General features: G+C 44.0%; 3 protein-coding genes across 3 annotated transcripts in view; 1 reads left to right on the top strand and 2 right to left on the bottom strand.

The window, feature by feature from the left end:
• The window catches only part of invs (inversin), a 52,249-nt gene extending 48,920 nt beyond the window's left edge, over positions 1-3,329 (bottom strand). Inside the window, exons 1-2 of the mRNA XM_063199669.1 lie at positions 3,156-3,329; positions 1,821-2,051 (exon numbers count right to left, since the gene is read on the bottom strand). Of these exons, the coding sequence (XP_063055739.1) occupies positions 1,821-1,823 (3 nt within the window). The 5' untranslated portion in view covers positions 1,824-2,051; positions 3,156-3,329. The remainder of the gene's footprint in view (positions 1-1,820; positions 2,052-3,155) is intronic.
• A 122-nt stretch (positions 3,330-3,451) lies between these two features.
• On the top strand, positions 3,452-12,298 carry erp44 (endoplasmic reticulum protein 44). The gene is made up of 11 exons (XM_063199668.1): positions 3,452-3,600; positions 4,981-5,053; positions 5,151-5,190; positions 5,456-5,571; positions 7,141-7,325; positions 8,073-8,188; positions 8,351-8,525; positions 9,682-9,793; positions 10,425-10,566; positions 11,172-11,274; positions 11,667-12,298. The coding sequence occupies exons 1-11, from the start codon at positions 3,544-3,546 to the stop codon at positions 11,769-11,771; spliced, it is 1,224 nt and encodes a 407-aa protein (XP_063055738.1). The 5' UTR covers positions 3,452-3,543; the 3' UTR covers positions 11,772-12,298.
• Positions 12,299-15,915: 3,617 nt separating this feature from the next.
• stx17 (syntaxin 17) overlaps positions 15,916-25,000 on the bottom strand; it is an 18,764-nt gene continuing 9,679 nt past the window's right edge. Inside the window, exons 7-8 of the mRNA XM_063199667.1 lie at positions 18,238-18,324; positions 15,916-16,302 (exon numbers count right to left, since the gene is read on the bottom strand). Of these exons, the coding sequence (XP_063055737.1) occupies positions 16,039-16,302; positions 18,238-18,324 (351 nt within the window). The 3' untranslated portion in view covers positions 15,916-16,038. The remainder of the gene's footprint in view (positions 16,303-18,237; positions 18,325-25,000) is intronic.

The raw sequence follows: 25,000 nt of genomic DNA, 5'->3' as shown, positions 1-25,000 counted from the left end.
AGTTCTGAGTTAGGTAAAATTATGTTAGACTAACAATTTTCTTAGTTCACAATAGAACGTCTCTGGTTAGACATGAGCAGTTTACCTCTGTAACAAGTTACTCACCTGTTAGTAGCCCCATAATGCACGCCGTTCCACCAGTGGAACACTCTTATAGTCATTGAAAAGACTCAACTATCATAGTACTACGAGGAAGAGTAGAGAGAGAGAGGTTCCATTGGCCCATTGTTTCCGGGTTCTATTAATGGGGGGGAAATCCCCCTTTAGGCAGACCTAAGCAGACCTAAGGACTGTTCTATTCGATGCTATGAGCATTATGACACGCGTCTTTAGGCAGACCGGAACCTGGTCACGTTAGGTGCCCATTGAAACCTATTATGTTGGCATATCTCTATATACTTAAAGAATCTCTGGTACTACACTACTGTGACATTACACGGGGCCTTTAGTAATACATTATGACTTAGTCATTGCCATTCGGCAACAGCAAGTTTATAAACAGGGCCGTGTCTTAGCGGGTTCATAAAAGTAATAACTTGACCGTTACATCACTAGCACATTCACAGAGATGATGAGCAGAGAATCCAATGTAAGGAAAAACAACCAAACCACTCAAACTGTATGGAGGAAAACTATCATTCTTACAGCAGTCTTGTGTTTCTCTCTCAGAAATTGGTAAGATCCTGTTGATATTTCATCAGCCTCTCCTAAAAAACTCTGGCTTTGGAATATGTAACATGTTAATATACTACCTCAATCACTGGACTGTTGTTTGCACAATGGTGACATGAGACAACCTAGCACTTCACCTGCATACTCATACATACTGTGTTCAAGCAAACCTGTAAAACTCTACAGTTTGACATGAAAGGCAGGACAGGTAAAGGGAATAACTAGACACTGTGCGATAGGACATCATTTTAAGTTTGAGACAGAACAAATTGTCCTCATCTTCTTGTAGTCCCTTAATGCACGCTGTACCTCCAGTCATTGAAAGATTAACTACCATAGTACTACAATACTATGACAATACAACAAAACAGCAATGCTACAATACTGCCTACTAGAATGACATGATACAAGGCCTTTAGTAATGCACTACGACTTGGTCATTGCCATTCTGGTAATGGCAGATTTATAACACCATGTTTTAACGGGTTATTATCACTCTGCTTATACGACCATTTCTATTGACTGTTACACACCAGAACTGCCTACCACAGACAGGCTGTTTATGCCATGGTGACAGAAAACCAAACACTTCATCTCTTTTCTTATGTGTAGTGTTCAACAAGGATTCTAGAGTGCTACTCTCGACTCAAGAATCATTGGTAAAAAGAAAACAAATTAAGATTTCAAAAACAAATGCCCCTAAAAGCCATTTCAAAATCTGTAAATCTAGTATTTTCCCAAGTAATCTCAGTAACAAACCTCAAACGTTCTTATGAAGTGCAACATATCAAACCGAAACACGAACAAAAAAGAAAAGCTAGTCATAATAGAGAAGAAGAAGAAGAAGAAGAAGAAGAAGAAGAAGAAGAAGAAGAAGAAGAAGAAGAAGAAGAAGAAGAAGAAGAAGAAGAAGAAGAAGAAGAAGAAGAAGAACAACAACAACAACAACAACAACAACAACAACAACAACAACAACAAAAACAAAAACAGGGTCCTCCGCACCATTGATATATACAGGTAGACTAATTATTCAGAAATGCACTTAGAGGGGGGTTTACATCTGAACCCTTCAATGCCCTAAAAGACAAAGGGAAGGAAGAAAGAGCCAAAGGTGTAGATGCAGGGTGTGGTGTGGAGAGGATTATTACCATAGTAGGATGGCACTGGCAGACCTCCGGATTATCTCCAACAAGACTCCAGCCCAGCTCTCTCTGGCTTACTTGGCCTTGTTTGCATGTGTGTGTGTGTGTGTGTGTGTGTGTGTGTGTGTGTGTGTGTGTGTGTGTGTGTGTGTGTGTGTGTGTGTGTGTGTGTGTGTGTGTGTGTGTGTGTGTTACTTTGGGCTTGGCCTAGTCTCAGAACCCCACTGGTCTAGATTCCTGCGGATGAAAGAAATTGAAGAATAATGATTAGCAGCCAGGATGGTGTGTGTGTGTGTGTGTGTGTGTGTGTGTGTGTGTGTGTGTGTGTGTGTGTGTGTGTGTGTGTGTGTGTGTGTGTGTGTGTGTGTGAGAGTGTGTGTGTGTGTGTAGCCTACATTATTACATTACCACAGGTGATGTGTAGGCCTATTGGCTTTGTGTGTGAGTAGGCCTATACTTCTTCCCTAACATCATGGCTGTTGTTAACAAGATGGATAGGCCTACATATTTTGTTTGTTTGTGTGTTTTTTTGTATGGCCTACGTGTATAGGCCTACATGCCAGTGGTCCACATTTGTAATGCAGATCATTTGATTGCAGGTCATAGGGTAGGACAACTGTAATGGCATGAGAGTCAGTGTAGGCTGCCTTATTTTTGCCTTTTGTTTGGTTATGGGCTTCTTCTACTCATGGAACAACTGCGCTACCAAGACTGACACCAAGTAGCTACTCCAGCTGATTGTTTTCGTGGAATTTAGGGCAAACTGTTGGCCAGTTGCAATGCCATTTCATAGGCTAATTGATATTCAAATACCCATCGCCATCGGTATTTTCGTGAAGACTACGATAGAGAGGCATTCGTTTACCATTCGCCAGCTTGCAAGGCCCTGAATGACGGTCGGAGTGAAAACTTTTACTGATGTTGCAACATGTAAACACGGTGCGCATCAGGGACATTGGTTCCGATTTCCAAAAGAAGGTCAAATGCACAATTACGCAGCGTGCGAGAATAGTTTGCAGAATAGGTTTCAGCCTTATCATAACGTCAACATTATAAGCTACGAAGTTGCTTGCTAACGGTTCTTCACTTTTCTCACATCCGCTATCCTTTTTGACGTGACAAATGGATTCATTGAACCCGTCTAGGCTACCCATTTTCTTCTAGTGATACGAATACGAACATCTATGGTTTTAATAGTAAGAAAGCGTGTTAGCTAGAACTTTTTTTAAAAACAGTTAAGTTGCCAGCTACATTATTATTCAGTGATTCAGTGCCATACTCCGTGCTGATAACTTGTGATCATGAGAAGGGCCTATCACTAACAACAAATAGGCTACTTACAGGACCAGGATGGATTTGCCGTGAATTATCTTTGCGTTAACGTAATCTGGATCATCGTAGCTTGTCTGGTTGTTCAGCAGTCACTGAAAAAACTTACATCTGGGTCTCCCGAGTTTATTCATGAAAAACTACAACTTCCAAATGTATTTTCGGTAAAACAAGAAAAGTCCTGTACAGTTTGGGAAATTTGTAGTTTTAAGTATGACGAAATGGGTTAAGAGACTACTCTTTAGAAACTACAAGTCCCATGTATCCATACCAGGAAGAGTTGCTCACGCCAGGTACACGCCTTTCTGTGCCTGCCCGCTGTCCACTTCCTGAAGCCGAGTAGTGGAGGGGTATCGAGAGACTGGGAAGACTTAACAACACCAATTAACTCCATTATACAATGAAACTGACATCAATCATACCCGCTCTTGATCTCCACTACTTCACGATATTACTGGTGAGCATCTGTGGTTAAAAAAATGAATGGATCATCCTGAACTGTTGCCGATATGCTGCAGCGAGTTAGCTACTAGCTACATTCTGATGCCTACGTTTTATGGAGTACCTTCCCTTTTGTGTTGCAAATTGTTGTAATTTAGAATTGTAAAGTAGAACCGTTTATGCAGTTGGAAGTACCGGTGTTGAATTGATATTATATTCAAATCGCTGCGTCACATCTTCAAGTATTGGCTCTTTGACACATCACAGCTAGCTAGTGCACCAAGTAGATTTTGCTAGCTTCTTCTGGCTAGTAATACACAGTCAGCTAGTTTGAAGTAGCCGGGTGTTAGCCACGAAGTATGAAATGATGCGATTGGTCTTGTCGCAGTTTTCCATTATAGGTTACCAGAAAGTGGCCTTAGAATGTCGTATTTGTCCCTTAAAGTTGCTTGTATGGCTTCCGTGGCACGGAATAATGCTGCCGTGGGTTGTTGTACGGTGACTCATGGCTAACAACTAGGTAATAAACTACTCAAGCAACAATTTGACTGACACCCTGACTGTGCCAGTCTGATTAGTCTCACCTCTAAAGGCTGGTTTCCTAGCTATGATTTACCATTGTGTTTTTGTTTATAAACCTCACAGCCAATACATCCTCATTTACGACTATAATGCTGTTGTTTAGGACTAAATCACTGTACAGCATATAAAATGAAGCTGGAATGACTTGTGCACGCACCATCAGTCTGTTCGATTAGCTTTCTCGATGCAGTAAACTTTTATGGTGACTAGCATGCTCAGTACTGTCTGAGACAGTCACAAAGAATGAGTGTATAGCACGGCTATAATGTCTTAGCAGTTGACACCATCGGGCGTAGGATAAATCTAAATTAGAGTGACAAGTTCATTTGCAGGTACTTTGCAAAATGGTCCATGCACCTACATCCTTTTCGATATGAAGATGCCGGTTGGTGAATTCCTCTGTTGTGGCCGCTTCTCATTGGCTGTTAACCCGGAACTTTTGTGTACTAGTTATGCCGTGACGGAGGCCAGCTGAAGTTGTGCCGTGTTGTTCTGCTTAAAACAGAGACTGGGTGTTGTAGTTTGAATATCTATCGTTAGACGAAACTGCCACAACTAAAAGGCGGTGCATGTCTTCACTGAGCCTTTTCACCTTTTTAAGATGTATTTGTGTGTTTGATTAATGATTATGGGTAAACTACCTGGCGCGGGGGGGAGGGTGCAACATGGTTTACTGTCTGAAGTGAAAGTGTTTAAACAATGTGAAGCAGTTGAACAACTGTGTTTTTTGGTCCTGGACACATAGTGTGTGTGTGTGTGTGTGTGTGTGTTGCTGTTCTTCTTTATTAGCCAACATGTTCTCTGGTCTCAACAGGTGGCAGGCCTCTGTAGTCCTGTGTGGGGAGAGATAACAAGTCTGGATGCAGGAAACATCGACGACATACTCAGTGAGTTCCTGGTTTGTGGTCAGGTGTGTGTGTGGTTGTCTTGTTATCTCCTGTGTTCATCTGTGTATCTGTAAACACGATTTTGTTAACGTTGCAGATAATGCTGGAGTGTCGCTCGTTAACTTTTATGCGGACTGGTAAGTATTTTTATAATCAGAAGCTTTGCATTTTAAGACATTGAACATTTTGAAGTGCTATTTAGGTTTGTGGTAACAAGTATCTATTTATCTAGTCGTCTATTTTTTATATGAATACCCAGTGTGATTTTTATCACTTTACTTCCTGGAAGTGCATTAGTGGTCCCTGGTAGTGACATACTTTTTTCTTTGCGGTAATACCTAAGCCCATGCCCTATGAAGTAAATAGTTTTGTGGTAACGCTGGTGCTGCTTTCTGTGTGAAGGTGCCGTTTCAGTCAGATGCTGCATCCTATCTTCGAAGAGGCGTCAAACGTAATAAGGGAGGAGTATCCGGATAGCCGAGATGTTGTGTTTGCTCGAGTAGACTGCGATCAGCATTGTGAGTATGCTCAATCATGCTTGCTGCAAACATTTACTCAAACATACTGTATTTTATACGTACTATCAACTCAAAACTCTTCCAATGAAGCATGCTTACTGCAAACATTTACTCAAACATACTGCATTTTTGCGTACAATCAACCCAAACTATTCCAATGAATTCCGGTAAATGTTTAACACACATAGCCATGTCAGATATGCAGGTTGAAGTAAAACACTTCAGTGTCTCGAGTTAACACTGATGTGGTATACAAATTCTATGTGTAAATTAGTTCATATGTTAATGTAGGCACATATTAGCTCCCATACTTCCATACCACACACACACACACACACACACACACACACACACACACACACACACACACACACACACACACACACACACAGTTCCTTATCCTTTGAGATAAAGTAAAGGGAATTATTGATGACCTGTAAAATGTTTGATGATTTAATGACAAAACTCAGTCGTCTGTGAAGTCTGGGCGGCTCAGAGCCACCCTGCTGTGTGTGTGTGTGTGCGTGTGTGTGCATGCGCCTGTTTTTGTGTGTGTGTGTGTGCGTGTGCGTGTGCGCGTGCGCGTGTGCGTTAAGGAAAGTGGGAGGGTGAGGGGTAGCGGCAGCTTTGGAGTATTTAACCCTCAGTGGGAGACTGCTTTAATGTGGCCCCTCCTATGTTACACACACACACACACACACACACACACACACACACACACACACACTTTTTTTCTGTCCCCTCCATCCTTTCTTCTCTTACCGCTAACATTCTACGTATGCATCCTACATGTGAACGTCTATCTTATTTGGGATTATTTGAAAAGTGACCTGGTTATTCTACATGAGAGATGGACAGCCAGCTACTATTAAATACATAAAATTGGTAATTGTAGCACCACACTTGGTGAAATTGTTCTACATGACTAAACCATTGCCATTTAATCATGTATGGTCCAGTGTACCTATTAATTGTGTGTAATAACACATTAGTGTACTCTACGTCTATAATTCACAAGGCAAAAAATCTCCTGTTTCATTTCGAGATGATCTAATGATGACATGTAATAGGTTTGCTAGTGTGTTTATGAATCAACTGGTTTAGCCTGTTTCCTGAGTGTAGAGTGCTACAGAGGAAGGTGTGAAGATACAGCGGTGACATGTACTTTTTGGTCTATGAACAGCGGACATTGAGCAATGGCATCGAATCAGCAAATACCCGTCCCTGAAGCTGTTCACCAACAGCATGATGATGACGTTTATTTGTTGTATTAGTGTATGATGTGTATCAATACGCTGCTTTAGTTTGGACTTCACTGTTATAAGGTTTGGCTGACCACTATAGAGTAGAGCATTTGTTCGCAAAAATTTTTGAACAAACGGCCCTTTACCTCATTGTACTTTCAAGACCTTCTTGACCTCATGATATGTCTGCCAATATAATATGTATTAAAAAATAATACACTCCACCACAACTGTACTCCTATTCAGTGCCCCCCAAGGGCTCCCTAACGCCCCCCTGCGCAGACACGGTGGTGACCTGTTGTGTATTTTCTGCTCCATGACACAGCGGACATTGCGCAGCGCTATCGCATCAGCAAGTACCCGACGCTGAAACTGTTCCGGAATGGCATGATGATGAAGCGGGAGTACCGGGGTCAAAGGTCGGTGGTTGCCATTGCCGACTTCATCCGGCAGCAGAAGGTCCAGCACATTGTGGAGATGAAGAGCCTGGAGGAACTCACCACCGTCGACGTCAGTATATCTCACTTACTCACACTTAATGCAACTCCTCATTTCTCACTGTGCGTGCACACCATAAGCGGCCCAAGCTACCGCGGAGACGAGGTCGTTGAAGACATCTCGCCATGTATTCGGATGAGACAGTCACATGTTTGATTTAGCTTATCACATAACGCCTCTGGCTTGTCAGCCTGGGACATTTGGATACATGCACTTTACTCTGTGGTCACTCACACTGGGGTGAACCTGCTTTTACTGGTTATGTTTGGTCCAACTGGGAGATAGGACAGGAGGGACAAGAAATTGGTTTTTTTTTTTCGGCTAAAATTGGGAATTACATGCATTTAGCCACTGGACATTTTGCAGTTTTCAACTTCAGGTATTCTTATAATGCATGTACAACTTCCAAATACCAACGTACAACTCGCAGAAGGCTGCTTTAAAAATAAGCCTGTGCAGCCCATTGTGAGATAAGCTCCCCACCGTAGATGTCCCTCACACTCAACTCAACTACCTAGTGTTACACTATGGTCACCCCCTTACACCCCACATTCAGTTTGCAAATAACAGCAAAGGACATGGTTTATTTGGTTGCTAGTAGCTGATATAGCCAATATCTGTTTTTGGGTGAAATATTGCAGCAGGTAATTTCACTTGTCAGAAAAAAATACCCTACAAATGAACCATTATTTCTTAATAACTTTATTCTTCTTGACTTTGAAAGACTTCTTACACTCACACTTCTTCTCCCCCATGCAGAGGAGTAAACGCAACATCATCGGCTACTTTGAGCAGAAAGACTCGGACAACTACAGGACCTTCGAGAAGGTTGCCAACATCCTGAGGGACGACTGCGTGTTCATGGCTGCTTTTGGGTAAGACTGGCATTTCTATAGCCAATCACATTTTATATTTCTGATCTAAAAAGTCTTGTTGTTCTTAGCTTGGAGTGCTCAAAGGAGTGGAACAGTGCTATGTAAATACAGTCCATTTAGTCCATTCACTGCATCTCGATATCTCTTGATTTGTGTATGCAGGGAGGTGTCAAAGCCTGAGCGTTTCAGTGGTGACAACGTGATCTACAAGCCTCTGGGTGAGAACGTGCCCGACATGGTCTTCCTGGGCTCGCTCCTCAACTTCGACCTGACGTACGCCTGGGCCCAGGACAAGTGCGTCCCGCTGGTCCGAGAGATCACCTTTGAGAACGGAGAGGTACAGTAGCGCTAACTTTCTCTCAATGTGGCCGTCACTCTCATTTCATTTCTTAAAAGTCAGAGAATGCGTGCACATGAGTAGCACCGGTGCTGGACCACACAGAAGATAACTGAAAGGAAATGATAAAGGTCTGCAACATGGTTTAATGCTCCCAAACAAAGTGTAATGGCACAACGTTTCGGACATCTTTATTTGGGAGCATTGAACAGTGTTGCAGACTTTTATCATTTTGTCATTTCCCATTTCAGTTTTATTTCATTTCTTCTCTATGCATTCTTCTGTGTGTTTCTTCTCATGTCTTTCACCTTCATTCTTTCTTCCTCTTTCTCTGTGTACATTCCTTTTTCTCACCTAACGTCTATACATCACATTCCTCTGTCCTTCTCATGTCCTTTGTCTTTGAACATCCGCTCTTCTCTTTTCCATTCTCATGTCTCTGTACAGTTATGTCCTTTTTCTATCTCCATACATCCAACTCTTTCTCTCTCTCTCTCTCTCTCTCTCTCTCTCTCTCTCTGTACATGCCTCGTTTCTGTTCATCTCTATACACATCCTTCCCTGGAATCATCCGTCCCCTTGTCCTTTCTCTGCCCTCATCTCTCTCAGTGTACTTTTCCCACAGTGTGTGTGTGTGTGTGTGTGTGTGTGTGTGTGTGTGTGTGTGTGTGTGTGTGTGTGTGTGTGTGTGTGTGTGTGTGTGTGTGTGTGTGTGTGTGTGTGTGTGTGTGTGTGTGTGTGTGTGTGTGTGCGTGCCTTTTAAAATAACTCGTATCCCATTGTGCCACTGTCACCAAGCAACCCACATGGCCTCCTTTCCCCATTTTTTTTCTCTCATCTTATAACTCTTCTTCCTCCTCTCTCATATTCTCTTCGTTTTATCTGTCTCTGTTTCTCTCATTTTCTGTTTCTCAATGGCTCTATGGCTCTCTCCTTCTCCCTCGCCATCAGTCTCATTATATTTATCACCTATGCTTGCAATCGTACATACTGAGAAAAATACATTCTCCTTTTGTGTTGGACCAAAACAGCCTGCGCCTATTTGTGTATGTGTGTGTGTAATGTCTAAGCTGTGTAAGTGATGTATATGTGGGTATAAGAGATCTATGTGTGTGTCTATTTGTGTTCATGTGTATTGTGTGATGTGGGTGTGCAGGAGCTGACGGAGGAGGGCATCCCATTTTTGATCCTGTTCCACTTGAAGGAGGACACACAGAGCCTGGAGAAGTTTCAGCACGAGGTTGCCAGGCAACTCATCAGCGAGAAGGGTGAGGTCACCGCTGGGTGAAGAGGTCAAAGGGCACCCCTTTAGTGTTTAACGCACAAACACACAAATATTATGAACGCTCACCTCCAGCGGTTCCCGCAGAACATTTGCCAGTCAAGGTTGTTGGGTGGGAGAGTTGGGAGACGCTGCTTTCAGAAGCATGCGGCTATGATCATTGGAAAGACTATGTTTTGGATTTTCATAAGGAATTATATGAAACCCTCTAAAAGTAAATGAAATGACCTAGTCAAGATGGGATGTGTTTGTTGTCAAAGTGGCCTAACTAACTATAAAGCGGCTTAACTATGATTTGTGATAACTAGGTGAGCTCACTCACCATAATCCTGCACTATACAAGCTCTAGGTTTTTTTCATCTCAGTCTGTCTCTCTTACATGGGCTTCTGTTTGAGATATGCTGTCAGCATGCAATTGAAACAATTCACCTCTCCATCTGAATGTTAACAGCACAAACACTCCAACGCACAAAATTTAACTCAGCAATGAATGCTCACAGTCCAGGCTTTAGTGGGGTTTTCTTCTAATCAGTCTCTCCATATCTCGTACATGTAGCTGTGTTTAAATCGGCCATGATTTCATAAAAATGATCCACTTTTCTCTCTCCATCTGCCAGGCTCCATTAACTTCCTGCATGCTGACTGCGACAAGTTCCGCCATCCTCTGCTGCACATCCAGAAGACGCCAGCTGACTGCCCGGTCATCGCCCTCGACAGCTTTAGACACATGTATGTCTTCCCAGAGTTCAGCGACCTCAAGTAAGTATCCCCACCCACCCCCCACAATTTCATTTCATTGATTTCCACACATACTTGTGTGTAAAAAAAAATTGTCACATTTCCCAGAAGCTTGTTGACACTGTGTTTTTAGATTGGGCACAGATAACATGCCGAGAAGCTGGCATTTTTCCCAGAGATAATGTAGGCAAAGGTATTCTGTTGTTGAAGAGTTGTCTCTCATCACTTGTTGGAAGTGCTGTCATTTTATCACGGCTTAGCATTCAAAGACTAATTCAAACTAAGCAACAAACTGGATGCTGGCCAATCACGAAGAAGCGTGTTTTTTTTCTGAAATGCTGTAAATATACTGTTTATGAATGCCATATGGTTCTTAGGTCATTAACCATAATTAGGTGGAAAAGACGCAAATTGCGTTGTGTACACACTTCAAAAGTTAACACAGCCGTCTGCCATTAATTACTGAGGCAAACTTCTCAGCCTCCTACAAGTTGAGAGTCTCCTCCTGTGCTGTGCTGTGCCGTGCCGTGCGGGCTGTGCGTGTGTACCAGTTATGTTGGCATTGGGATGCGGTGGCTGTGATGTCTTCATCAGATCCATATGTGTGCTATGTTGCTCATCTGCAGTGTTCCGGGAAAGCTGAAACAATTTGTGCTGGACCTCCACTCAGGGAAGTTACATAGAGAGTTCCACCACGGGCCGGATCCCACAGAAAGCACGCCAGGCCAGGTACAGTGTAGCATTGCACCCACATCACACTATTCATTCACACATCAAATGACTCATTATGACTAGGGAGGTAGCACTTGTCATATATGAAAAGGTGGATCTCCTCCGTGTGTCCACCATTTCAAATTTCCAGAAATAGACATTTTTACCTGCAAAACTTACTGTACTTTGGTCATACTTGTAAATATTAATTCATCAGGATCAATGAGCAGCTTAGTTGCAATACTTCCTCTGGCTACAATCCTACACAGTGCACCTTTAACTCGCGTAATGAGTTAAAGGTTTGAAAATAAGCTGGATCCACGTCAGAAGGAGTTGCCACATTCCCTACTTGTCTAAGCCGTTATCACCAACTGTGCCGTGTGTATTGTGTGTGTTTGTGTACCAAACAGGAGGAGAACAGGGAGGTGGCCAGCAATCCCCCAGATAGCTCCTTCCAGAAGCTGGCTCCCAGCGAAACGCGTTACACGCTCCTGAGGGACCGCGACGAGCTGTAACCCCCCACCCCCCCAAAAAAAGCCCCTGAAACAACCTACAGTACAAAGATACCCCCCCTCTACACACACACACACACACACACACACACACACACACACACACACACACACACACACACACACACACACACACACACACACACACACACACACACACACACACACACACAGAGCAATACAATACAATACAAATACCATTCGTACTCGCACAAATACAACCCAAGACCCCAGAGCAGGCAGCCCTATGCCCCTGTGACTTGGCCCCGCCCACTAAGGCACACGAGGGCGGGGCCTCCATCACTCTGTTTTACTGTGGACGAACACAAAAGAGGAAGAAGTCTGGAATGGCGAGCGAGCGAGGGAGGGAGAGAGAGAAGACATTAGAAGTATAAAAAAAAACGAAAGAAACAAAAAAAAACAAATAGAGCATTTTTTTTTATTTTTGAAGCGTGTAAATATGTTTGTGCTCTGTTGGTCAATCGTGTCTAAATTAAATACTTTTTTTCTGTTTTGCTTCCCCCCCTCCCCCATTTCTGTCAGCTGTTTTTTTTTTCTTTCTCGTTTTTCTAAGAAAAGAAAAAGAAAAGAAAAGGAAAAAAACATCTAGAGCAAAAAGACGAGATGACCTATTGAGGTACAGGCACAGAAATGAAATGAGGGGTTTAACCTCTTGTACGGCTCTCATGAAAAAAAATGCTAAAATACACTTTCACAAGTGTGGCGTGCAGGCCGTTCACTGTGTGTGTGTGTGTGTGTGTGTGTGTGTGTGTGTGTGTGTGTGTGTGTGTGTGTGTGTGTGTGTGTGTGTGTGTGTGTGTGTGTGTGTGTGTGTGTGTGTGTGTGTGTGTGTGTGTGTGTGTGTGTGTGTGTGTGTGTGTGTGTGTGTCAAGAAGAGATGCAGGCCATTTTACTGTCTTTCCTGTGGTCATTCAGTACTCACTCCAGTACTTTGTCTATGTTTGTGCCTGTGTGCGTGCGTATCTATGTTTGTGTGTGTGCGCGTGTGTGTTTGAGAAAGAGCAAGTGCATTAGGATGCGTTAGGATTTGATCAGGTCATGAAGTCTCATATCAAACCCCCTGCCCTGATTGGTTGGAGTGGAGCAGACAGGTGTGGAGGGGAGAAGGGAAGTAAAGCAGTCATCTCAGATGGGGAAGGAAAATAAAAATAAAATGATAAAAATAAAAAAACATTTTACAACAACCTGTGTATAGCGTTATTGTTCAACTTGTGAAACACCGCTTAACTGGCAGGTGCATTGGAAAAGACCAAACCAGGTCACAGATCATTGACATCAGGGGGAAAAAAATCTGCATGCTGACCATTTTGCAGTTAAAAAAAGTTCAAAAATGTGCTTAGCACTTGAGAATGCATGTGAGCGGGCATGTCAGACAAGTGGAATAATGTTTATTAACCGACATACCGGTAACTGTTTATTAAACATAAGTTCAAGCATTTAACAAATTAACAATCAAAACAGGTTCTTCCAATTTTCATCTCTCAACTACCTGCTTTATTTGTGTCTGCCGTCTACCCAGTGTAGTCATAAGACTCTATATGAAAGAATAGGCCTACTTTCATTTTGCCTCCAACATCTAAGGACTTCACACAGATCAGGCATGTAATGGGGCTGAGGAACTAACCCGTCTTCACTTGCCTAGCAAGCTAAACTGTAACATGATATACATGTATTTGGTCTGTCTGACACCACAAGGTGCAGGGCTGTGGGTGTGACCAAACCAGTTTCTTTCAAAGTGCCTCTGCATGCTATGACCAATCGTGTGTAACGGTGGCCAACTAGCAGTGTGTGGCTGGCGTGGAACATTGGTAAACCTCCCTCCCGAAGCCTCAATACAGTGCGGTAGTGTTGGGCTATCTGACCGGCCCTTAAGCTCAGCGGTCTCGTACTTTGCTTCCCATTGCCGAACCCGATGCGTTGACAAGGTGGCAGGTTCACGGCCCAAGGGGGACGAACTGTGCAGGAACGCCTCGGTCACACTGGTGCCGTGACCCGGATGGGAGTGAGGTTTAGGGGGGAGAGTCTGGCGTGGAACGTAAGTAAAGCTCCCTCCTGATGCCTCAATAGCAGGGCTTTGAACCGTTATTTTTTTCCAAACGTTCCGTTCAGAACAGAAACGGAATTATAACGTTTCCGGTTATGAGTTCCACCAATAAATTGACGTTCCCGAACCGGTTAGAACAAAAAAATATTGTTCCCGGAACGGTTAATTTCGTTCCTGTCAGCTGATTACTCCCCATAGGCCTAACTGACGTTAACCAAGAAAGACGGAAGTGCAATGAGTCAGCCTACATTCCAAACTGTTTATTCAAGCGGATGAAAAGAATATCCTCCAGAATTTTGTCATTCAGGGACGACCTAAGCGTAGAAGCAGAGAATAAACCACAATGATGAAAATGTGCGCTCCACGCTGACTTGGGTCACGGGGAGCACTATGATGGACATCGTGAGTTTGTGCATATTTGAAGCGGCCATGGATGTCCAATAACGTTGAACATTCTCGGTGCGTTTTACACACGCTTCTCTGCAATGTCTTACAATGATGCAATGGAAACTCTGCCCTTTTGTATGACAGTGGTTTCTCTTATTTAAGATGTGGAGTGGAGACTTTGTAATCCACAGCTCTCTCTCCATTCAGTCAGAGAATGTCTGATGTCACACAGGTCGTGAACCTCAGACGTCATGGTAATGTGCGCAGGAAAAGAATTACTTTTTTTGTTTGAGGAACGGTATTAACCGGTATTAACCGGTTACCATTATTTTTAAATAAGTGTTCCCGTTCCAGAACATAAAAAATAATAACGTTTCCGGTTTCGTTTCTGTTCCCTGTAAAATACAAAAAGTTCCCGGTTTTCGTTTTCGTTCCTTGAACCGGTTCAAAGCCCTGCTCAATAGTGAGGACGCGTTGGACTATCGGACCAGCCCTTTAGCTTAGCGGTCTCGTCGTTGCAAGCCCACCCCAACACTTCAAACTTGCGTTGGTGGACGTGATTGCCGTCCTTTCATGCCTGACCTCCAATGGTGCAGTTCTAGACTAATTTGTAATGCAAAAACATCTTCTGCCACCAGGCGGATTGGTTACTTTAATTAGGCTACCTCTTTACTTCAGTTCAATCTCTTCACAGTTTCATGGGGGGAAGCTGTCTGTTCTCTGTAAGGCAGTGTGGTGATCTCTGATGCCGGCTTATTCTAGTAAGACAAGGTGCAAAGAGGACAATTCCATACACAGTACATACACAGTTTTAATCACACAGGCACTGTGTACTATCAATATAAGTTCATCACTAGTATGGTAGCATTCTGCCATAGTTTTGTAAGTCCACTTTTGGGCCAACATTCTAGAACACAAAATGCAGACTGTATTGTGAGGTATGGTTTAAGAAATACTTTACAGTAGTCTACAAAAATGTCAGCAAAGTCAAACTAATTGGCCAGTCAGCGCAATCACCAGCCTAAACAGCAGACGGTTTCCTGCTTGCTCAGAAGTACACAACATTGACGAAGAAACATCAAAAGACAGGCACAGAGACGCGATGGATTTCAGCTGTCAAGTTCCAAAATGACTGATAGGAGTTCCTTTTGTGGTCAAATAATTTGGCAAAGCATATTGTCTTCCATCAAGATATTGGCTTCCATCAATGCAAAGTTTGGCAGTTTGGCAAAAAAAATGAAATTGAAGACTGAAGCTGTGTGTGGGATTGTTGTCACTCGCATTGGCTTGTGTCATACTTGAAGCGTCGGGAGGAAAAAAAATCCTTTCAAAATTAAATCCACCAAAGCTGACATGCGGGTCATCTGAACACTTTGTTCCCTTAGCATGCAACTGTCACTGAGGTGTGTGTGTGTGTGTGTGTGTGTGTGTGTGTGTGTGTGTATATGTAAAGTTTGTGTGGGTGTGTGCATGTTTGTGCGAGTTCCTCGTTAACCACCCTGCTGAACAAAAAGACTGGAGTGAGTTGAAGTGCTTGAGTGGGTGTGGCATTGAGGATAAAGTGTGCGTGGGTGTGTATGTGTGTGTGTTCAATGTTAGTCAACACAGTGTGTGCAGCGATGTTAGTCGAATTGTGTGTGTGTGCAAGTCACTGAGGATAAAGCAGGTGTGTGTGTGTGGTGGTGGTGGTTCCTTGTTTAATCAGCAGCAGGGAAGCCGACAGAGGACAAAAGGGTGAGGTGTCCCGGGCCCGGGGTGGGGTGGGGGGTCGTGGGTGGCAAGTGCAGAATTGGGTCTTTATTACATTGCATTGGGGCTTTAAGATGACTTTGTCTGATCGGCCATAGCGTCGTCGGCGTTTGCGTTGGCACTGACATTGTCCAGCTGCTGGAGTTGCACCTCCACGCGCTCCCGCTTGCGTCTCCGGATCATGTTGCCGCTGGCGAAGCCGATAATCCCGCCCCCCAAGGCCGTGGCCACGCCCGCCAGCTTGAATCCGGCCATCAGGCCGAGGGGGCCGCCCAGCACGCCTCCCACCAGGGCTCCGGCCATCGGCAACACCGCCAGGCTGGAGCTGGCAGCCTGCAACAAGGAAGGGAGGCAGGGAGAGAGAGGGACAGGGTTAGGTTTAGGGTTAGGGGTGAAGTTGTGGTGTGTATGTTACAAGATTGTGGGTGTGTGTGTGTGTGTGTGTGTGTGTGTGTGTGTGTGTGTGTGTGTGTGTGTGTGTGTGTGTGTGTGTAAGTGGGTAGAAAAACAGCTTTGCTCCTAACAAAGGTGATGCCAGAAGACGTGATTACCTGTGTCTGTGTGTGTGTGTAATTCAATACATTCAAGTGAGGTGGTGAAGCAATGTGTGTGTGTGTGTGTGTAAAAATGGTTAGCTTTTATCAGAGGTGATGGCGGAAGATAATTGTATAGTATAGTACTGTAGTGTTTAGTGTAGTTATGTTAGTGTCGTACTTATAAGTATGTCATGAGCAATTGAATGCATTCAAGAGGTGGTGTGTGTGTGTGTGTGTGTGTGTGTGTGTGTGTGTGTGTGTGTGTGTGTGTGTGTGTGTGTGTGTGTGTCTGTGTCTGTGTCTGTGTCTGTGTGTGTGTGTGTGTCCTTGTGAAATGTGTTTGAAACACCATGCGCAGACGTTGGAAATTGTGAGTCGAGAACACACAGTTCCAAAACGGCGTCCACACATCTATTGCTCTGGTTGATTTGGTGTTAAGATAAAGTGGAATAGTGCAGAAATCCTATTTGGTGGTAATCGTAAACGCCACACCAGTTGTGAGGACTGGAGATACACAAGTAACATACGCCACTCTGAGGTTCAATCAGAGGAATGGGACTAATGAGTACTGATCTTTGGCAGAGTTAATTGATATCACTGAAGCACAGGCTTTGGTCAGGACCTGCATCCAAGACAACACAGGCTCACACATACACGACACACCACAGCAACCTCAAAAACATTTCCGCCAACGTTAAAAAAAACATCTTTGGAAAAATGACAGCCATCAAATCATTTTTCTGTTTTCTTTCCCCTTCTCATCTCCCTCACTCACTACCGTTTATTTCCCCCCCTCCTCTTCCTCCCCCTCCTCTTTTAAATCTCTCATTCCTCTCATCTTATCGTCTTCAGAGAGCAGTAAATTACCTGACCTACAGGAGAAAGCAGGACTGAGATGCTGTCTTTCTTTGATATAAGGCTATGAGGTGTGTGTGGGGTTATGCGCCCGTGCACATGTTTGTTGTATGTGTGTGTGCGTGCGTGCATGTGCGCAGGCTTGTGTGTGTGTTTTAGCTTTTACTTTTTTGTTTCTGCAGCAGCAGTTGGAGTCTTCAGCAAAACTGCAGAGAAATGCCAACAATGTCCATGTTTAACTGAGAGTCTGTCACTGTAAGCAGTGTGTGTGTGTGCGTGTGTGCGTGTGTGTGTGTGTGTGTGTGTGTGTGTGTGTGTGTATTGAGCAACGCAGCTGGACCTCAAATGCTGTTGATAGACGCTATTTTACACTCTTTAGACCTCCGCGCCTCTCACACTCTCTCTCTCACATCACCTCACGGCAAGACGCCGTCACAACACTCATCGATCTGCCTGCCCTCAGCAGCACAACACTATCCTCTCCTCTGTCCCACTCTCCTCCCTCAGTCTACTCTCTTTCTCCACATTCACCCTCTCTCTCTCTCTCTCTCTCTCCCTCTCCCTCACCCTCTCTTGCTTTCATTTATTCTCGCTCGCCCCACTTTTATTTCACTTCTCCACCTTTACTCTTTTCTGCTCTCTATCTATTACTCTCACTCTCTCTCTCTTATACTCACTCGCTGTCTTTCTTCCCCTTGCTTTTCTCTCTCTCTCTCTCTCTCTCTCTCTCTCTCTCTCTCTCTCTCTCTCTAATTGTGGCTTTCCTGCACTCAGGCAGTTGGATCAATGGGGCCTCTGGTGGCGGTGGGCCGAGGAGAAGCAGGGGGCTGGAGTGCCATCGATCCCCCCCCAGCAGGAGAGCCTCTCTCCCCCTCACCTTCCCCAGGCTGCGCGCCCCCTCCTCCACGTTAGCCGCCGCCACGCTAACGTTGTCCTCAATGCTGTCAATCTTCTCCTGCTGCGCCTGAGAGAAAGAAAGAGAGAGAGAGAAGAGAGAGAGAGAGAGGGGGGGGGGGTGTAAGTGACAGTGAGAATAAGAGGGTGGAAATAGCATCTCTATTGCCATGGTCAGGTATTACTACATACAAGACAGTCAGCAACTGACTGACAGCAACACATACAACATGTAATATCTATAATCACATATATAATCATATCATATAACATTAATAATCATGACAGCCAAAGATAAATACAGTACACAAACCCACCACCTTGTGTATCCACTCACTCAAATATACACGTCATGCTCATTGGTCATCATCATACATTTCACACATGCACACACACTATATTATCTTTAAATTCAGCTCTAAGGTTTGGGAGGATAATTAAAAAAACTGTGTGTGTGTGTGTGTGTGTGTGTGTGCGTGCGTGCGTGCGTGCGTGCGTGCGTGCGTGCGTGCGTGCGTGCGTGCGCGCGTGTGTGTGTGTGCGTGCGCGCGCGCCTTTGTTAACTGGGTGGTCTCTCAAATGCTTATGAAATATTCAAAGAGTGGCAGCTGTCTCTTTCTCTGAATCAGTGTGAGCTCACACCACCTGCCACACACACACACACACACACACACACACACACACACACACACACACACACACACACACACACACACACACACACACACACACACACACACACACACACACAGCAGGGAAAGTAGGGAAATCTGTCTTTAAAGATCCCAAGTCTCAAGACGCCAAAGCCTCCCCAGATCCGTTCGCTCTTGCGTGTGTGTGTGTGTGTGTGTGTGTGTGTGTGTGTGTGTGTGTGTGTGTGTGTGTGTGTGTGTGTGTGTGTGTGTGTGTGTGTGTGTGTGTGTGTGTGTGTGTGTAATATGCTGTCAGTCATGTTGAGTGTGTTCCCCTTAGGGCAGAGGGCTGCAGCTCTGAGAGATATTTACAGCCCAAGTGTTTATGCTCACGGTTAAGGACACACACACACACGCATGCACACATGCACGCACGCAGAGAGAGAGAGAGAGAGAGAGAGAAAGAGAAATAGGGAGAGAGAGAGAGACACACACACATGCACCCATGGGATCCCTAATAGACAAACACTCTCCTCCTTCCAATCCCGAGAAACATCTCTCTCATCTCTCTCTCTCTCTCCCCCACCATCATCTCCCACCAGGACCCTAATCAGTGCCGTCTGCTATCAACCTGGCCCCACAACACCAGAGGGCACACATATGAATAAACACATGAATACACACAGATACATACGCACACACTCACATGCATGCACATACACGCACACAGCCTCTCACACACACATACATGCACGCACGCACACACACACACACACACACACACACAATGAATTAAACACACAGGGTAACGCCTATATACACAGAGAAATATCATTAACTCAATACTAAAATGGACAGGAATCCCCCCCACACACACACAGACATATACACACACACACATACACACACACACACAGACATATACACACACACACATACACACAAACACAATGGGAAACCCCATTAAATCTCTCTCTCTCTCTCTCTCTCTCTCTCTCTCTCTCTCTCTCTCTCTCTCTCTCTCTCTCTCTCTCTCTCTCTCTCTCTCTCTCTCTCTCTCTCTCTCTCTCTCACACACACACACACACACACACACACACACACACACACACACACACACACACACACACAGGAGTGTGTCCAACACCTGGGCCTTGATTCAGCTTAGTGGTAAACCCCTTCTGCTCTCCTCTGCTTTGCTCTGCTGTTCCTTGGCCCCTGTGTCCGCCCCCTGCTCACTGTGTGGTCAGTCACAGCTAAGAGACTGGCCAAGGTAAGCTAAGCTAGCATCCAGCTGAGAGCTGCTCTCTCTCTCTCTCTCTCTCTCTCTCTCTCTCTCTCTCTCTCTCTCTCTCTCTCTCTCTCTCTCTCTCTCTCTCTCTCTCTCTCTCTCTCTCTCTCTCTCTCTCTCTCCCTCCCTATACACACAGGCAGGCGCGCGCGCACACACACACACACACACACACACACACACACACACACACACACACACACACACACACACACACACACACACACACACACACACACACACACACACACACACACACACACACACACACACACAAAGCAAATCCAATTTTGTACTTTGACTAGTTTCTTCTGAATAGCAATAGCAATAGTATTTATAGAGCACATTATCATACATACTGTAACTGTCATTCAATTTGCTAAAGAGAAGAAAGAAGAAAAAACATTGTAGAAAAGCATTATCGATAGTAGATAACCACCACCAAAGGCAGATGAATAGAAAGCTGTTTTTCATTTCTTTTTAAAACATGATACTGTTGGGGCAGTTCTAATTTGTGTAGGAAGTTGGTTCCAGCATTTGGCGGCATAATGACTAGATGCCATTTCACCCTATCTGGATTCAACCACAGGTACAATCAGTAGTCTACTGTAGAGGAGACTCTGAAGACCCAAGACATCTATTAGGAGTATGCTGCTCTAGCATATCTACAGCGTATTTGGGGCCTAAGCCATTTAGTGACATAGAGACTATCCGAAGAGTTTTAAACTCAATACTAAATCTCACTAGTCGACAGTGTAATGACCTAAATACTGGAGTGATGTGATCGTTTTTTTCATCGCACACACGCATGCACGCACTTACACACGCACACGCACCCTAATACAAGGATACAGTACAAAGATACAAAGATATTTATTTGTCATATGTCATATACAGTTAGGGCCATAAATATTTTGACATCTGCACAATTTTCATCTTTTTGGTCAAACGAGATGTACATTAACAGTAGACTTTCAGCTTTAATATGGGGGTGTTAGCGTCCAAATCGAGTGAACTGTGAAGGAAGTCTGACATTTTCTATCAGTGCCACCCACTTTTTAAGGGACCAAAAGTAATTGGACAGTCTAATATTTATACAACAAACTTTCAATTTTTAATTATTTGGTCGCAAATACTTTCCAGTCAGTTACAGCCTGTAATTTGCAATCCATAGACATCAATAGACACTGGGTTTTATCCCTGGTGATGCTATAGTGAGCTCTCTATTACAACAGTCTACAGGTCCTGCTTATTCTTTGGATATTTTCCCTTCAGTTTTGCCTCCAGCAAGTGAAATGCTTGCTCAATCGTACTCAGGTGAGGTGATTGACTGGGCCATTGAATAATATTCTACTTTTTTGGGGTAGAAATGGCTTAATGGCTTTCACATGAAGCTTTGGGTCATTGTCCATCTGCACTGTGAAGCATTATCCAATGAGTTCAGAATCATTAGTTTTAATATGACATGATAATACAGCCTGAAAATCTTCAGAATTCATCCTGTGGCTTTTGTCGGTAGTCCTCATCATCAATAAATACAAGGGGAAAATAGTATTGACAGAAATGCATGCCCACACCATGACACTACCACCGCTATGATTCACTGATTGGGTGGTATGCTTTCAATCATGAGCAGTTCCTTTCCTTCTCTATACTCTTTTCTTCCCATTACCCTTGTACAAGATGATTTTTGTCTCCTCTGTCCATAGGATGTAGCTCAAGACCTATACAGTCTTTTTAAGACGCAATCAATTATTTACATCTTTTAGTGAACCCTCTGTATTTCCTATGGTGAAGTGTTCCTGAATGTTCTTGATCTTTTTCTTGATTGTTGCCTTGGACATGTATCCACCGTTCACCTGGACACTGTTCTACATCTGGCCAACTGTTGGGAGATGGGTTTTTGTTCACCAGATACAGAATATTGTCTGTCGTCCAGAGCATTTGTCTTCCATGTTTGCCAGTTAATTTGGTGTTGCTCTGGTATTTCTTTTTTCCAACATTCTGAACTCTTGAATTAATCATATCCAATGTTTCCCCCTCTCTCAAATAGGTTTGTTTTGATTTTTGTTCAACCTTATGATGACTTGCATCACTGATGGTGACAGGTGGACTTTGGATCTCATGGATATTCCGTAAAAATATATAAAAATGCAAATGAAACACTTCAAATGAACTCTAAGACCTTGTATTGACATCTTGGTGATGGTGTAGTAAGGGAATAACACACATCTGACTGGAGAATAGCTGAGCAGCCTACTGTCCAATTACTTTTGATCCCTTGAAAAGTGGGCAACACAGACAAAAAACGTTGCTATTTCAATCCTGTTAATGCGATATGAATGTTAACACCTTCACATTAACGCTAAGAGTCTACAGTTAATGCACAGTTTGTTTTATTTCAAATCCATGTTGGTGGGGTATAGGGTGAAAAAGGATGATCATTGTGTTGCTGTCCAAATATTTCTGGCCCTAACTGTACATTAGAGACACAATGAATAGCCGGTGCAAAACAAGTGTGCAGAAGGAGTGTGTGTGTGTGTGTGTGTGTGTGTGTGTGTGTGTGTGTGTGTGCGTGTGCGTGTGCGTGTGCGTGTGCGTGTGCGTGTGTGTGTGTGTGTGTGTGTGCGCGCGCGCGTGCGTTCAGTCAAATCATGTAGGAGGTTTTTAGTAAACAAATGGCATGAGGAAAGAAGCTCCTTCTCAGTCTCTCTGTTCTTGCCCTAAGAGAGAGTTTCTTTCCTCATAATATATCAATAAAGAAATGTTGTCACTTTTAGTGCTACTTGAAAGTAACAACAACACTGTCATCCCCCATTTCTTTTGTTTCTGTCTTAGTGGGACATATCTACCTACAAAAATAGGTAAGTATGCACACATGCGCACATACACACACACATGCACATGCCACACCAATCATGGCTGCCCAAGAGTGCTGCGAAGGGGCCGGTGTTAGGCATACATGGCTGCTGAAGTCTGGACCATAGAGGTAGAAAATAACACTAGAGGTGCTACAGCAATTTGCGACAGCACTGGGAAATGGCACATGGAGCTTCCCAACTTCCGTAGGTAGTGTAGGCACCTTCAGTCAATACAAGTCAATGGAGAACACGCCCACCCCTGTCAAAAAATTGACTAAAACTGTGTGAATATGAAGTAACACATTAATCAAAGACCAGATTTGAAATGTCAGGCTAAATATCTACTTAAATCATATGAGTCGATAAAATACATTTAAAAGTCAAATTATATATTTTATGAACATAGTTAGCAACACTCTTCGACTAGTGTCCTTGTATAGTGTTTTGATGGACATTTTCACATGATTAAGCCATTTTTGACAGAGGTGAGCTTCCTTCTCCATTAATTTCCATTTCCCTGATCTACCTACAGATAATGGCCACTACAGATTGCCATAAAAAGGAGGACGGGGTCACCTCTAGTGTTATTTTCTACCTCTATGGTCTGGACATTCAAGGTCCAGTCAGTCAGTCCAAACTACTCAATGGCGCTTTTCAACAACTTGGTCGAGTATCCCCTCTTGATCCCCTTGTTACATAGGGTGCAGACAGTGCACTCAACAACAAAAAAAACCTGCACTGTTGCCTGCTGGTCACAGGACTCTGTGAAGGGGACACATAGTGACCCGATTGGGACTTGCAAACTCACACACACATAGCACACTGGACAGACAGACAGCATGCTGCCTAACTAGTAGGCAAGCAATGGGTGTTTGGGTAATCTGATGAACGGATGTTCAAATATCGAACATAAACTGCTGGCAGTAACATTGTCGGCCGTTTTAAGTTGGCAGAGAAATGGAGCACCACTGACGTTTGGAAAGAAAGGCATACGATTGAATGAGAGGCAGCTGTTTCCTCCCAGCTAACGTCGATCCTCTCCTCTCTAGCAGGCCTGACGGCATGCGTTTCCAGCTGTATTAAACGGTTTATTGGGCAGTTTATGGCCCTAGCCTTGCAAAAGATATCCTCGCAATCCCTCTGTCTGGCCGCTCTATTTTTAGATACCCTTCCATGACATAAATCAGTTTCTGTCTGTGACTGTGTTACATGTTGTGGAAATGAACGTCAGAGTTGATGAGCATGTACAGTAAGCTGTGTGTGTGTGTGTGTGTGTGTGTGTGTGTGTGTGTGTGTGTGTGTGTGTGTGTGTGTGTGTGTGTGAGTGTGAGTGTGTGTGTGTGTGAGAGAGAGAGAGAGAGAGAGAGAGAGAGAGAGAGAGAGAGAGAGAGAGAGAGAGAGAGAGAGGCTACCCAAACAACTGAGGTTGCATGATTTGCCTGCTTTAACGTTTCCTCCCAGCAAGAATGTCAGCTGCTTCTGGGGACGACAGAATGCTCTTTGTTGCCTCCATTAACTTTAACGGATTTCAGTCCACGACGTCAGTCGCCAACCCTCTTCCTGTCCAGCTCCTGCTCGCTCATTGGCTGCCTGCTACCTCCCCACACGGCCAGACACCCTCTCCCCCATCTCCATTCCCATTCCCATCCCTACTGTCAGTTTGTGACTTCTTTTTGCAGGGTTATTTGGATAAATCTCACCATATTCCATATTCCTACTGTGACTTTTTTTGCTGGGTGGTTGGGGTAAGCTCTTCACTGTTCATGAGGTAACTCGTCCATCACCTCCACATGATCTCAGTGAGGCGTGAGACGCTCAAAGAGGTATTTCATAATGATTAAAGCATTATCATTACTAAGGCAAGGGTTAGCAATGGAGTCTGGGTTAGGACAATGAGGGTAATAAAACGTGAGCTCACATCGCTCAATGAAAGGTAAACAGTGGTTGTTGCGTTGCCCAAAC

Source organism: Engraulis encrasicolus, chromosome 5 (assembly GCF_034702125.1).
Source record: "Engraulis encrasicolus isolate BLACKSEA-1 chromosome 5, IST_EnEncr_1.0, whole genome shotgun sequence".
Taxonomy (NCBI): domain Eukaryota; kingdom Metazoa; phylum Chordata; class Actinopteri; order Clupeiformes; family Engraulidae; genus Engraulis; species Engraulis encrasicolus.
Note: the sequence above shows the minus strand (reverse complement) of the source record. Positions and strands in the feature narration are given on the sequence as shown.

Coding starts and splice junctions, on each gene's coding strand:
- erp44 (XM_063199668.1), top strand. CDS start 3,544: ATGAAACTGACATCAATCATACCCGCTCTTGATCTCCACTACTTCACG. Junction 3,601..4,980: donor ACTACTTCACGATATTACTG/GTGAGCATCTGT, acceptor TGGTCTCAACAG/GTGGCAGGCCTCTGTAGTCC. Junction 10,567..11,171: donor CCAGAGTTCAGCGACCTCAA/GTAAGTATCCCC, acceptor GCTCATCTGCAG/TGTTCCGGGAAAGCTGAAAC.